The 16,343-nt window shown below is 41.8% G+C and overlaps 1 protein-coding gene across 1 annotated transcript in view; it reads right to left on the bottom strand.

Moving 5' to 3' along the window:
• The window catches only part of TTC38 (tetratricopeptide repeat domain 38), a 141,437-nt gene that overhangs the window by 19,298 nt on the left and 105,796 nt on the right, over nucleotides 1-16,343 (bottom strand). Inside the window, exon 11 of the mRNA XM_033953228.1 lies at nucleotides 11,278-11,443. Coding sequence (XP_033809119.1) covers nucleotides 11,278-11,443 — 166 coding nt within the window. The remainder of the gene's footprint in view (nucleotides 1-11,277; nucleotides 11,444-16,343) is intronic.

Raw genomic sequence — 16,343 nt, 5'->3', positions numbered from 1 at the left:
ACCGATTTGAACGAAACTTGGTATGCAGATCCCTCACTACCTGGGGTGATATGTTATGGGGGTCTCGCGGCCCACAACTCTATGTTGCTTGCTCAAGGGTGGGTTCACCCAAGAATTTATATGTTCTTGCTCCTGGAGGTGAAACTAAAAATGTTGTTTATAATCAAGTTTTGCGTTATTTGTATTGTATTCATTTTGTCAAATATTTCACATTATAATTTGAATATATGTGTGTGTGTGTGTGTGTATGTATGTTCCAGCATAACTCTTCAATGCATGGACAGATTTCAACCAAACTTGACATACACATTATTTACTATCTGAGGACAAACACTGTGGGGGTGGGAAGGGGGGGATATGTAAAAATGATTGAAAATGACAGATTTTAGTATCTACCCCATAGTGTTTTCGGGCTCACAGATGAATACTCAGCATAACTCTGAAACGCATGGAGATATTTCAACCAAACTTGGTACACATATGACTTACTATCATATGGGACGGGGTAAAATACTGTGGGGGTGGGAAGGGGTTGATATGTTAAAATTATCAAAAGCGACAGATATTAATGTCCAACCCATAGTTTTCGGGCTCGCAGAGATGAATACCGACACTCCCGATGCCGTTTAAGTCTAAGTTCAGCCCCATAGAGAGGGACATTCCTTTGGGACATGTGGAGGGTAGGGGGTTGGGACATGGGGGTGGGGTATATGGGACATGTGGGGGGGGTGTAATGTGGGGGGTGGGACATGTGGGACATAGTGGGGTGGGACATGTAGGGGGTTGGACATTTTGGGATAAATAAATATCCGGGCAACGCCGGGTAATCAGCTAGTATGTACTAAATCTAGTGAGGAGCATAGAATAAACACGGTATAGATATAGAATAAAACCTTTTCTTAAAAATATAACCCCTAACTAAGCTACATTTAGCATATAAAAAGAACATTGCGCAATTGGCTAGTTAAAATAAATTTTTAAAAAATGGGAAAAAGAGCTCTAGAAATGGCCAATGTTATGTATCCTGGGGTACCCCCTAAATTAAAACAAATAGACATAAGACAGACCACATGGCACAGACAACATAAAACACAAAGTATGAGGCGTAAGGCTATTCTTCCCTCTGTCAAGTGTGCAGGGCTGAATTTAACTCTGAAAATAAACACATTGTTATAGAAAAAAAAAAACAAAACAGCAAAGATGAACACCTGAGTTGTACAAATAGTGCATATCCTAACCATCTCATATTCAGAAAAGGCATAAAGCTAATATCTTCTTTGGAACGTCTTTATCTCTGCAGTGATAAAGAGGAACCTTAGAAAACATTAGAAATATCTTTGTGCCAAAATTGGTCTGGGATGGCTATGTATATATATATCCGAACTGATGCTAAGAAAAAGAAAAAACATTTTAAATTAGCAGCAACCTCAAGGTCACTTAGAGCAAACTTTATCCATGTTCCATTCAAGCCGACCTGGACCACATGTCTGCCACCTGGGTCCCACTGCACTCGGAGGAATGGGCACTGCGGAATGTGTGTTCTTTTGTCTGCACTGTCGTGTCCTGGCATTGAGAGGCAAGGGGCACATTCCAAAAATCATTAGTCATGTCTAGGACAGAGAAAAATGCACATGTAGGGTTAAATTTCACAGTAATGTCAGAGTAAGAGGCAGCCACTGGCACTACAGGCTTTGAAATCTTAGTTAGGGCCTGAGAGTGTATAGTGAGCCTAACAGAGCCCTCTGATTTAGCAAATGACCCAGTTGGAGAGCCACATGCTAAAGAGATAGGTCCACTCAGACCCCTCTCCTCCATCTTAGGCACCAGTTCTGTTGCTGGAGGAAGTACTGGATGCTGTCTTTGTGGTTCAGGATCTTTGCCCTCAAACAAAATTTCTGTGTACCTTTTCCCACAATCTTGTGCCCAAACTGAAAGATCTGCAGCCTCTGAGTGAGTTACACTACGATCATGCTTCTGCATTAGCATGCTACACTGTGTGGCTAACTGAACAGGAATAACGTCGTGAACAAAAGGTTTAGAAGCATTTAGAATTCCTGTACCCAAAGCAAGATCAGCCACTTCAACTATTTCTTTGCCTGTATTCTCACTCGTGCTGGCAGTAGTTTCTACAATGTCTTTCATTTGTTCCTTTTGTGGGATAGACACACACTTCGAAGCTTTGTCATTTAGACCCTGAATCTCACAAATTTCCATATTTTTCAGATCTCCAGTAGGAGGCACTCTATCTGTAAAACTGATTCTGGTCCCTGTATCAATTAAAGTTAATTTATCCTGACCCTCTATGGTAGTATTAACATTGGGGCAGTCAGTAGTGTCCAATATCAAAGGTGCCACATACCTCAAGCTGAATTCTGAGTCTGACTTCTTTCCCTTATCCTGCGTCTCCAAAAGTGAGTCCACAGGTAAGTGAAAGGAGTCTGGCTGGGCTGTGAAGGCCTGAGTCACCTTGGCATTCGGACACAGAGAGTCAGGACATCCCTATGCACTAGCACTGTTTTTCCTGGCTTTCAAATCACATTTTACTCTGTCCAATTCTATCTGCATTGTGTGCCAATCCTGTTCCCATTTCATTTTCTCTTTTTCTAATGCTTTTGTCTGTGCTCTGAGCTCATGGAAAGGAATGTAAGTGGAGACATTTCTGTAACTACCTCTGCCATGCCCTCTATTTCCTGTGTGTGGTGTTTTATTGTATTGGGGTGCTCCCTCAGCACGCTACCTTCTTGCTTCTGATACTGAAATAATCTGAGCTGGCTGGGTCTTCCACACAGACCCAATCCTGAGCAGTAAAGTGTCAAAAGGCGTAGTTTTAGGGTCCTCCGAGAACAACAGAAGGTGTTTAGTAATCTCGGGAGATAATAATTCTAATAGGAATTCTTTATGTTCTCTCTGACCATAATCTGAGGAAGTGGGCCAATGTTCATGTTCGTTAAGTACCGCGTTGATTACCCACACTCTGTATGCAAACTGCTCTGGTGTATCACTTGGCAGGGGTGAAAGAGTTCTAAGTACTTGCAAAGAGGTGCAGCGAAATAGTTGTTCGATGCCCATCTTTACAAATTGGTATGGATGAACAAGAGATCCAAATTTATAATAATGTTGACCCAGGGCTAGGTGCATAAGCTTATCAAAATCTGCATTGTTCCTTTTGTATTTCCCTAGACCCCAGTGAATCAGTATGTCAGTAGCCCATTTTCACCATTCATTTATGTTAAAAGGCATAGGGCCCACTTTCTCCACTATTCTTTCAATGTCACTGTCCTTCATATGTCCCTGCAGTACTACTGTTACTGGAGCTGTGTCACTTACAGGGGTACTATTGGTATTGCTCTGGCCTGGTAATGAATTTTCCTCACTTTCGTTTGTCGGTTCTTCTTCCTGTTCTACATCTGTAGCTAGTTTACCTTTTCTCTGGCCTGCTACAAAAACAGTGTTCTGTTTCTCTATAAACTGACTACATGGATTATATGGTGATGGTGGCACAGGTGCAGATGGCAGAATCTGTGAGGAGACAGCATTAACCTGTCCCTGTGAGGCGCATTTTGACTTTAAATACTTTAATTCTGCCTTGGCCTCTTCTAATTGTTCATTTACAGTTAAAAAGGAATTTGTGGCTTGAACAATTTGGGTTCTTAGCATGGATATATTAATTTGTGCCTCATCTAAGTCTTTGGACAGCTGATGGCACTGAGTGTTCAAGTCAGTGTTTTCTTGTCTTATGCTAATAAGTCCTCTACAGAGGCCTTGAATGAAACTTTCTAAACTCCTGAGAATGAGAAACCATTTGTTTCTGAATATCGTGCCATGTGTGTTCTGGAAAATTACCCTCATATGGACCCCCTTTCTTGTCAAAATATTTGTGTACAATATCTGTGAGTTCTTGAAAATCAAAAGGGTTCATATTTGAGGCTGCAGAAGTCTGCCTTGGTTCGTGGGCCTTGCTCATATATTTCATGAGAGAGAATGGGTTTCTAAATGTCCCTGTCTGTGTGTAGCCTTTGAGATTGAAATGCTCCCACTTATGAAGGAGGGAGACTTTAGTTAATAGGTAGAAAATCGAGGTAAAGCGTGTTAGGCAAGAGTCATTGGCATAAATAATACACTTATGCCTACACTTGCCCCCACTGGTTACTACCTGAAATTTACAGGCAGAAGTTTAGCAGGATAAAATATAGAAGAGCAGAGGTGTCAGCTGCCAGTTCCAGTCCAGTGTGCACTGGGCCTTTCACCAGGGCAGAGACTGACAAGAAATAGAATTAAAAGCACAAGGTAAAAAAGTAAAAGTTATTAGTACAGATGTGGCGTGTCTTAATTGAGTGACTGTTTTCACTTTGAACCCTGCTTTTCTTCAGAGCAGCTCAAATATTCTTACATGCAACACCCTAGCAAGCATATAATAGCAAATCATACAATGCAAACTGGCACAGGTAAACTACAAAGACTTTTGATAGTAAAATCTCACCAAATATAAAACCCAAAATATTACTGAAACTTTTCACAATTGTGTCATCCAGTCTAAAACAATTTAAGGGTTCCAAAAGGACTTTTGATTTCTATCTCACTCTGTCTATCAATCAAAAATAGAAATAAAATCTCACCAAGTATAAAACCCCACAATATTACTGGAACTTTTCAACAGTGTGTCATCCAGTCTAATGTATAATCAATCTAAGGGTTTCCCAAGGGCTTTTGATTCTATCTCACTCTTACACATAAAAAAAATTGAATTATACTTACCCAAATCATCAGGAAGGACCGAGACAAAGCCCCCAAAATGTCAATTTCAGTTAGTAGCCCCCCCAATGTATGGTGGTAGGGGTTAAGTGAAATGCGCACTGACAGACGCCAGGTCCCAGGTTCAGTTCCCTCACAGATGACTCACCAGGAAGTAGAATAAACGAGCACAGCCAGAGGTGATTGCAAAAGAATATATTATAGAAATAGTCTTACAGAAAAGCAATATTCTGAAGCATTACAATTAAGTAGAGAGCATTACACTTAAGCAGAGAGCAAAGCAGTTTCTCTGCCTTACAGAGTCCAGAAAGAAGCTTGCAGTTCTAGGGAGAGCCAGAGAAAGAAAGAAAGAACCAGAGATAGATAGATTGATCGCTCGATAGGAAAAGAGAGATAGATGTGTGTTGCAGAGAGGAGGCTTTTATACCTTGGAATCCCATTCTGAATAGAGAAAATATTGTATGTCCCAGTATCTTTCTGTTTAGAATTTGTAAACTGTTTGAAACAATGGTTAATTTAATTGCTAAGGAGGGTGTGATACTTGCAAGCATGGTGATGGGATTAGTCTCTGGCTTCTTTGTCCCATTCAAGCAGGCCATTGTCCTAAGCACCCTCTTAATCAGACATTAACACCTTTTAGCTAGTCATGATTTAATCAGGGCTACTTAAAACCATATCAGGGATACTTAAAACAGTCTTCCTGTCCTCAGGGTCTATCTGCATTCCCATGCCAGAGTCAGATTGATATAATTTCCCATAGGCCTTCACTGACATAAGTAATGCCAACTAAAATGCAGAATGTTAGCGACAGCTAGGCTGACACAAAGCAGGGTTAAAGATACACCTGATAAGAGCCCGTCCCAAGAGGAGGGAAAAAAAGGCAGTCACACAGGTGATCCACGTTTTAAAGAACCTGGGATGGATTGTAAATTTTTGGAAGACCCACCTGACACCGAACCAATCGCTCGCGTATCTGGGGGTTCTTTTCAACAGGGTGGAAGGCCATGTCTATCTTCTAGACTCTAGAACAGGGGTAGGGAATTCCGGTCCTCGAGAGCCTTATTCTAGTCGGGTTTTCAGGATTCCCCAATGAATATGCATTGAAAGCAGTGCATACAAATAGATCTCATGCATATTCATTGGGGAAATCCTGAAAACCTGACTAGAATACGGCTCTCGAGGACCAGAGTTCCCTACCCCTGCTCTACAAGATAGACACGGCTTTCCACCCTGTTGAAAAGAACCCCCAGATACTTGAACGCTTCTAGAACCCCCACAAAAAATGGGCAAACCTGCAGGCCATATCCGACCCATTTAGATGTTTATACCAGCCCACTGACTGTTCCGCCTTTTTCCATGACTAGTGTGTGGAAGGAGGAGAGTGGTATAGAAAGAAGGCAGATACCATATGGAAGTGAGAGAGGGCAGACAGTAGATGGAAGGGGCAGATGCTGGATTGAAGAGACAGAGAGGACAGACGCTGAAAGGAAGAGAGTGAAAAGAAGATGAAAGCAGAAACCTTTTTTGGGGGGATTCTTTCTGCCTTAGCCCTTTCTCTTACCATCATCATTCTGCGGCGCATCAGAACCCTCCTCCTCCCGGTTGCCCGGCACCACATCCCCTAGTTGGCCGGCCCTTCTGGCAAATTTAAGAACCCATTGAGGCACACGAGTCAAAAAATTTGCCCACCCCTGATCTAGCGCAGAAACAAGCTTTACAAACAAATAGTGGACATGATGGTGATGCAAGCTCCAAAGGTGTGGCACTATCTGCAAGTCCTAGGCTCCATGTTAGAAACCATAGAAATGGTACCCTGGGCAAAGGCACACATGCAACCTCTACAGGACTCTTTTCTGGTCCCCTCAAAGGATATGCTTCAGATGCCACTGCCTTGGACAAAAGATTACGTCTGCAATCACTCTCGAAGGGCATGCCCCTTCAGGTGGATTCGTGGATTGGTCTTTGTTTCCTCTATTTTTATTGTTCAATGCTTAGAATTCATGATTGGCGTTTTATCAAAATTTTAATAAACTTGGAGATTCTAATGACAGATGCTAGCCTGTATGGGTGGAGAGGCCATTGCAGGAAGGCCATTGTTCAAGGGTTATGGACACCGATTCAGAGGAAGTGTTCCATCAACAAGTTACAGCTAAGGGTCATTTGGCTAGTGTTGCTAAAGTTGGAGAGATTCTTGAAAGGCAAAGCAGTCAGTCTTCTCGGACAAGAGTACTCTGCTACACCAGGAGGTACAATTGTTCACATGGGAAGAGGCCCACCTGCAAGCGATATCGGTGTCAGATCTGGTCGACAATGGCCAAGCTGATTTTCTCAGCAGACAGACAATACATCCAGGCGAGAGGTCATTGTTTCCAGAGGCCATCTGAAGCATTGTGCGTCAATGGGGTCTCTCAATCTTTGATTTGACAACCATGGTAGAGAACAAGAAAGTGGGAACAGGATCCAAGATGGCTGCTATCTGAACGATCGGGTACACTCCGCCGACCGAAGCACTTCTATTACCTGATCTTTCGCCAGTGACTGTTGTTTTCAGCATGGTTTCACTTGCCTTTTTGATGCAATGCCGAAGAGGCAGGAGCGCTGCTAGTGCCTCGCGGTGCTCCGAGGGCCCGTCCCTCGGCAACATTGAGGAGCCGCTTCGGAGGATGTAGGGAGCTGCGTCGGCGAGTCTGGTGGCCAGCCCACTGAGGATCCTGCGAGTGAGCGAGACCGACGAGATTCCTCTTGGGCCAGATACCACTCTTAGCCCGGATGTTAGAGCACCACCTCCTCCACCACAGTTGGCCAGCTCTCCCAGCTTTGAGTAATTCTTCCACATTGCGACTGTGAGTATAAGCAAATTTCAGTTGCCCTTGAAGACGAGGATGTAAATTTAGTACATGCCATGTGGGCAATCCTCGACTTGTACACTGGTTCTACAAACACGAACCATTGACATTCCTCATTCTACAAGATCATTGTACAATCCCTTATACTTAGTATCTTAGATTACTGCAACAGCCTCTACCTACCATGCCCAAACAACATGATAAAACAACTACAGACTGTTCAGAACACAGCCATCAGACTCATCTACTCATTTAGCAAATTTGACCACATCACCGCCGCCTACGTAGACTCTCACTGGCTTCCGATAAAAGCAAGAACTCAATTCAAATTCTACTGTGTTCTATTTAAAGTAACCCATGGTACTTCCCCCAGTTACCTAAACAACCGATGCAAGAAACTATACGACAACCTTCTAGCAACACAGGCAGCGAAAATTGACCCCACCATCACCAAACTGATGATCAAAACAACAGACATTAAAGTGTTTCGAAAAGAAATCAAAACATTTCTATTCAAAAAACACTTCCCTACTTACTAATCTCCTCCCTGCTCGCTCATGCTTTCTCCCCTGTGAATAACACATTAGTCAACTCCTCGAATCATACCTACCAATATATATTCAGATTCCTAAATAAGCAACCACCATCTGTATCCAATAAACTTCTTCCTTCAATGTTAGATAATTTTCTTCTGTTACCCGAATATATTGTTATTCTCCACTGTATTCTGTATTTACTTGAATCTTTGCTATGTAATTCTCTCGGAAAAATCCAGATATCTTCTAATTTGTAACTCTCTACCGTATCATGTAACTTACATGAATCTTTGTTATGTAATTCTCTCGGAAATGTCCAGATCTCTTCTAATTTGTAATCCGCTTAGAACCGCAAGGCACAGGCGGAATAGAAATCACTAATGTAATGTAATGTAATTGTATTTTTGAATTACGGCAACATACTTATTGTACTTCTAAAGGTGTAGTTTATTGTATAGTTTGTCCTTGTGGCCTTTAGTATATCAGTCAAACTTGGCGACCTATTAAAGTAAGGATAATGGAACATTTGAGCACCATTCATACAAACAAGAAAGAAGCACCACTCACACAACATTGGGAGCAATTAGGTTATTCACTTGAACAACTACATTACATAGTATTGTTAAGAGTAGATCTCTGCTATGGGGAGGGGACATTACTCAAATTTTGTTATATAAGAAATAAAAGTTTATCTTTACATGGAATATAGTAACACCAGAAGGACTCAATCATGAAATTAAATGGCCTGCAATTTATCTCCTGTAACCAATCATTGAGTAACTTGTGGGATTTTGATTGGTGCTTTTACCCCATGACTCAGTGTGTAGAGATCATTAAAGATCCACCTTCCGCAGTTCCGTAAGTTTGATATCCACACACCGGTTAGCAGCCAAAGAGTACATATAAAATTGAATCTACAGTTTGATTGAGATAATAGAGAGGACACTGACAAGTGTGTGTGTTTCAGTTCCTCCCAGGTCGCTTGTTCTCCTTGACGATGTAATTGAAACTCAGCAGGAGTTGGAGAACAGCTGATAAACAAACAATGGGAAATAAGACTGTGTACTTGGATTAATCTGGAAGATGAAGTTGGAAGTTTGTGTGTTTTAATTCACTTCACTTGGATTACATGGGTGTTGGAGAGGATCCAATTTGAAGATACCATCAATTTGTTGGACTTCTGTTATTCAGATAAATGCAGTTCATTTGATTCCACAGTTTTTACATGGATATTTAACAACATTGAATTATTTCATTTCTAACCATGTTAAATATGGTATGAAACATGAATGTACAATGATGGTTTCTGAAAATCTGGGTCCTATCTAATATAATAAAATGCTAGGCCGCGCATGCGCACTAAAAAAACGTGTTCCCTGATCCGTCGCGAAAACACGAGTGCGCATGCGCGCGTTTTACGTCATCACCTACTCTCCACCTCGCGCCACCGATCACTGTTCCTCCTGCACCATGCCACGCCAGGCATGTCCGCCGCCGGCCTCGAGCTCCTGGGGGCCGGCGGCGCTGTGCTGAGGTCCCGCCTCCCGCTTCCGCCCTACACGGCGCCGCCAGACCCAGCCCTACACTGAGATCCGCGATCAGGGTTGTCATGGAAACAGAGGGGATCAGGAGCTAAACGGAGATTTAAAAACACAAACAAACAACAATGGACAAGGACAGAGACACACAGACACTCACAGAAGGACAGGGGGCTAAAGAGACATTGAAAAAATCACAAAACACAGAGGACAAGGAGAGAGAGACACACAGACACTCACAGAAGGACAGGGGGCTAAAGAGACAGATTGAAAAAAATAACAAAACACTAAGGAGAGAGAGAGACACAGGAAACAAATGACAAACAGACATACAGACAGACAACAAAAAAAATACAGACATACTTACATACAGCGTCCAAGTAGACAGACAGAGAGACAGTGGGCAAGAAGACAGCAAAAAACCAAAAATACAAACAGCCAAGGAGACAAACGGAAAAAAATAAAAAATACAATGGCCAAGGATAAATTCAGGAAAAAAATACATACAGATGTACAGTGGCCAAGGAGTTAGACATACAGACATACAGCAGCCAATGAGACTGACAAACTGACAGCGACCAAGTAGACAATCAGCAAAAAAACAAAAACAAACAGCGACCAAGGAGATAGACAGACAGCAAAAAAGAGACACAGTGGGCAAGGAGACAGAGAACAAAAAAATACAAACAACCAAACAACAGCCAAGGAGATAGATGGAAAAAAAAGGCACACATACAGTAGCCAATTAAAAAGACAGAGAGAGAGTAAAAAAACAACAACCATACAGTGGCCATGTCAACCGTGCCTCAGAGCGGCCTGCGAGGTTCGTTACAGCTGGTAGGCTGTTTTAAAGAAGAGGGGCATGCTGGACAGGGGGAGCAGGTAAGGAGTGCTGCTGGACAGGGGGAGCAGGGAAGAGGGTCAGGGGGAGAAAGTAAGAAGTGCTGCTGGGCAGGGGGAGCAGAGAAGAGGGTCAGGGGGAGAAAAGAAGGAGTGCTGCTGGACAGGGGGAGCAGGGAAGAAGTGCTGCTGGACAGGGGGAGCAGGGAAGAGGGACAGGGGGAGCAGATAAGGAGTGCTGCTGGACAGGGGGAGGTAAAAGGAAGGGAGAAGGCCTACTGCTGGACAGGTGGAACAGGCAAAGGGTGATGGTTGACAGCCGAGGAAAGAGAGAGACAGAAAGCGGCCAAGGGGAGAGAGAGAGAGAAAGAAAGAATGAAAGACAGACATACATATATTCTAGCACCCGTTAATGTAACGGGCTTAAAGACTAATTAGTAACATATAACCATGGTGGAGGTTTCTGAGTACATTACACAATACATAAATTTAATTACTTATCACTTAAAGCAGGCATTAATAATCTTAATGTGAATGCCGATTTTATATATATATATATATATATATAATCCCCAATTAATTTAATTTAGGTCTATGTTAATCAAGTGCTGTTAGAATGGAGGAGTAGCCCAATGGTTAGTGCAGTGGTCTGAGAACCAGGGTAACTCTTGGCAAGTCACTTAACAGAATCCCAAAAGGAAATGAAGAAAATTTGTGGGACAGAAATGTAATTGAATTATTTTTTAAAACGAAAATATGGCTTACTTAGAAACTTCCTGCAGAGTTGTAAGAAGTTGATGGGTTGACTCTTGGTCATTGGCCCCCAATGATGACATCAAAATGTGAAGATCATTAAAAATTAGAACATGATCCTTGACATGTGATTTTGTAATCTGTAGAAGTTTCTTCCACCTTTCTTCTATGTTCATACCTAGAAGGAAAATTTAAGATTACTTGGCGTCCCTATGGACAAGAGATGTGACTATAATTAACCATCATGACCAATGTTATACAGTCTGACTTTGTTGAGGACGAAATCTGCTAGTTCTTGGGCTGAGATTTTATTGGAGAGGGTTAAAGATTAGTTATTGTATAAGATTTTGCAAATCAGCAATCTAAGTGCTTCAAGAACAAAGGACTAATTGGTCCAATCGAAAGTTGCTAAGACAGCCACAACAACACTTCCCAACCCAACTATACAGAATTCACTGAACCCATAAAAGCTGACCAGATCTGGTCTTCATTCACCAACCTTTCCATCCCTGACACCAACAGACTAGTATCATAACTAGCCTTATGAAGCAGCCCCCTTGACAACTGTTCTTCATACCTTCTTTCTGCAGCTCCACATCATATCATTAACTGGCTCACCAACCTACTAAATAGTTCCCTGAACCAAGGGCATCTACCCAAAGAAATGGGCAAAATAGCCTTAACCCCTATACCGAAAACAGCCCAAGCAGACCTCTCTATAGCATCCAACTACAGACCAATTGCTGACTTTCTAATCCTCATGTCCCATGTCAGCAAGCAGCTAGCTTCATACATAGAGCAACACTCATGCCTCCATACATCCCAATACGGCTTCTGGAAAAAGCACAGCACCGAGCTCCTCCTCTTGTTTCATTATCTGTCCCTTTTTATTTGTTTTTGAATTGTATTTAAGCCACTTTTTTTTCTCCTCCCTTTTTCAAATGTATCATTTTATTACAATTAATACTAATTGCCTTGTTTTTTTATTTTTATCTTAAACTTAATTTTTAACCAAATGTAAATCGCATTGGATTTTGATTTTGCGATCAAATCAACCATATTACATAAACTTGATCATCACTCTAACCACTAAAATCAAACAGTTGCTTTAACAGTTGCTAAGCTCGGGTCATCAGGCAATACTGCTTCAATTTGATATCTCCGTAGCCTTCAACTCAGTGGACCACCAATTACTCCTAACCAAACTCTCTGAAATTGGAATAACAGGGACTGTACTAAAATGGTTCGTCAACTTCCTACAAAATCGCAAATACTTGGTCAAAAGGCAAGAATCATACTCCAACCCTTGGAAGGCATTCTTTGGCATCCCACAAGGCTCCCCATTATCCCCAATCCTATTCAATTTATTCATGAGCTCGCTGGGACACATCAAAATGGAAGATGAAACTATACTATCTTATGCCGATGACGTTGTTCTCCTCTTCATCCCCATAACCAAAAACTATCCTAATATTGCTGAAAAAATCTCAAACAATATAGATAAAAATCAAACCTGGGCAACGAACAACAAGCTGAAACTGAACGCCACCAAGACCAAAGCCATTGGTTTCTGCACCGCACAACAGAATGTTATTTCTAACCTCACTCTTCCATCAGGCATCACTCTCATCATGGAAAAATCCACCAAGGTACTAGGATGCATCTTAGACGATACTCTCACAATGGAACCACAAATTTCTAACCTTCAGAAAAAGACCATCTACACTGCATCAACTGTGACTCACAAGACCATACTTCCACCCACACCATTTTGCTCAGTTCATTCAGATGATGGTCCTACCTCAACTGAACTATTGCAACTCCGTCTACCTTGGCATGAACACTACTCTTATCCACAAACTGCAACTAGTCCACAAATTAAAGAAATTTGATTCAATCACAACCTTCATCAGGCAACTACATTGGCTCCCAATTTCATCCCGGATAATTTTCAAATCGTCATGTATCCTACACCAGATTCTATACAGAAACTCAGCAGCCCCTCTTTTTCAATTGTTCTCTACTGCTTGGTCGACATCAAAAAGAATCCTTAACAGAATCCAACTAAACCTGCCATCCACAAAATACTTTCACTACAAATGAATTTTCCACTCTATGCTAACTTATCTGGATGTAAAAACCTGGAATGACCTACCAAAAACCATCAGGAAACAAACTACACTACTTTCAGAAAAAACCTGAAGACTTACCTCTTTGACAATTAACTATCTTCAATTCTATATAGCACCCCGTACTTCTAGTTCCCTCCTCTTTCTTCTCCATGCCCCCTTCCCCCACTACTTTCCCCTTCCTCTTTGATCTGTTGACTTGAGCCTGTATAGGTATGTGCGACTCTCAAATGGAAGATTAGATTAGATTTAAGGTTTTTAGTTACTAGTTTTTAACTTTGTAAGTTTTACTCAATTTTGTAGTATTTTTAACTATTGAAAACCGCATAGAACTTTACGGTCATGCGGTATATAAACTTTTATTATACGTACCCTGAATGAAGTTAAAAACCGAGCAAAGAGTAGTAAAGCCATAGGCACTATACTGATAATACAGCAAAAAATTCAGCCTTCTAAGCCAGTAGTAAATCAAACTACAGCCTGTGGCCCATTGACTCTCTTTATGACAGCTTCCTTTTCTCCTGTTTCCCCCCTCTCCTAAGTTGGTGCATAAATGAGGTCACAAGTAGGTACCTTAGACATCCCCCCAACACTGCTATGGCATCTCATGACATCTGTTGTTTGCTGGGTTTTTTGTGGGGGTTTATTTTTGTTGGGGGTACACTCCTTATTTTTATTATGTGCATTCTTTTATGTATCTGAAGTGAGATGATTTGGGGGAAAAAACAGATATTGATTTCATTGCTTTAGCTATTATCCATGTTGCAACTATTTGGTGAACCTCATTTAGAATATTGTGTACAATTCTAGAGGCTGCACCTTCAAAAAGATATAAAAAGGATGTAGCCGGTCCAGAGGAAGGCTACTAAAATGGTATGTGATCTTCATCATAAGGCGTATGGGGACAGACTTAAAAATCTCAATCTGTATACTTTGGAGGAAAGGCAGGAAAGGGGAGATATGATAGGCACGTTTAAATACCTACGTAATGTAAATGCGCATGAGTCAAGCACATGTATCTGAAGTGAGATGATTTGGGAAAAAAACAGATATTGATTTCATGGCTTTAGATATTATCCACGTTGCAACTGTTTGGTGAACTTATTTAGAATACTGTGTACAATTCTGGAGGCTGCACTATCAAAAAGATATAAAAAGGATGGAGTCGATCCAGAGGAAGTCTACTAAAATAAAAAGGATGTGTACAATTCTGGAGATATATTGTGAATATTTGGCGAAGGAAAATTTAAGATTACTTGGCATCCCTATGGACAAGAGATGTGTATATGGCTGTGATGGCAGCTGCAGTAGAGACACACAGTACAGCTCCCACAGATGGTTACTGGCTTCATTTCAAAACAAAAATAGGCACTCTAGCCAATTCTTAAGTATGTCAGGAATCTCCTGGCTTTTACAGATCACCTTATGCTGTGCCTTTTAAGTCTGGCCCTTTAAGAGACCAGAGGAGACAGCCCAGGCTAGAAAGTCAATGACCCTTTAAAAAAATCACCTGCTCTAATCAAGGGGGAGGGGCATGCACGTTCAGAGCCCTTTTTCTCACTGAGATGTCCCAGAAAGAGGGGGAAAGGAGCCTGGTGAGAACACAGCCAGTGTGAACAGCACCAGAGCATTAGAGCTGTTTGAAGATTTTCCCATGGGAGAAGAAAGCCACGTGGAGAGCTGCGAGTTTGATCCAGGATATGGGAGGATACACTTGCCTCAGAGCTGTGCACAGAGGATGTTATGGACTTGAGCTAAAATCTAAAGCAGGTCAGAGTGTTTCAATTTGAACATTTGCTACAGTGGGGTTTTTTTGTTATTTGCCACATGAGCCCAGGGAGCAGTTTGCCTGTCTGTTTGGGAGGGGCTCCACAGACTGAGTAGAAAAGTTAAAGTTGCCTTGTTTGACATTGCTGAAGGCTGGGAATATGTTTTGTTATTGCCTGTTACTAGTTAACTTTGGACAAGAGACTTTGCCTAAAGTGCTGACATTGTTCCCCAGCCTGGGGATAATCAAGGGAGAGGCTGTACTGTGTGCTGGATTTACAGCACTGTAGTTTTGGGCTGGCGGGCTTGATATCATTTGGGACAACTCGCCCAGTCCAGGCTGGTGGCATATAGGCTCAATGCCTACCAGCGAAGCAAGAGCCTAGTACCAGGCAAGAGAACTGTGGGAGAAAATAAAAGGGAAAAGTTTTGGGTTTTTTTTCCTTGTATCAGTTGTTGAGGGAGGGCAGCAACTTCCCAGCTCCCATGAAAGCCTGGAAGACTAATGCCTAGTATTGTGAGAAGGATTTATTTTGCTTGATTTTTGTTTTATTTGAGACAAAACCCCATTGGGGGGAAATGGCGGAACCAATCAGGTTCTCTGGATTTACAAATTGTGAACTTTTAAGATTGATCTGTAAAAGCCAGGAGATTCCTGACATACTTAAGAATTGGCTAGAGTGCAGGTATAATAAAGGGAAGGTGATTATTTTCCATAAAGAGTATTTTTGTTGTTTTCTTTGTTCACCTTTTTGTCCATTGATACCTTAAAGAATAACGAGCAGTGTGCAGGGGAGGCACTGAAAATTACATGAACAAAGGTCACAAGTTTAAATGCTTGATTGGACAGGGACCTATGCTGGTTCATAGGAGTCCGGCTAGGTGTCCCTGCCACAGTACTTAGAGTTGCTGCTACGACCACTAGGCACTTGGTGAATACTCTTGGAGAGGATGTCAGGCCAAACAGCAGTGTTGATGAGCTACGCGAAACCGTAAGAACTTTCTGTGAGCAGGATGAATGGATATAAGTGTGTAAGCCTCTGAGATCTAGAGAGCATAGCCATTCATTTCACTCTAGAAAGGGGTATAGAGTTCCCAGGGATAGCATGTGAAACTTTTCTTTGACTATAGATTTGTTCAAGTTGCGGAGGTCAAGAATTGGATGAAGACCTCCTGTCTTCT

The sequence above is a fragment of the Geotrypetes seraphini genome, chromosome 7, assembly GCF_902459505.1.
Source record: "Geotrypetes seraphini chromosome 7, aGeoSer1.1, whole genome shotgun sequence".
Lineage (NCBI taxonomy): Eukaryota > Metazoa > Chordata > Amphibia > Gymnophiona > Dermophiidae > Geotrypetes > Geotrypetes seraphini.
The sequence above is the reverse complement of the archived record's forward strand: the minus strand, read 5'-3'. Positions and strand labels throughout refer to the sequence as shown.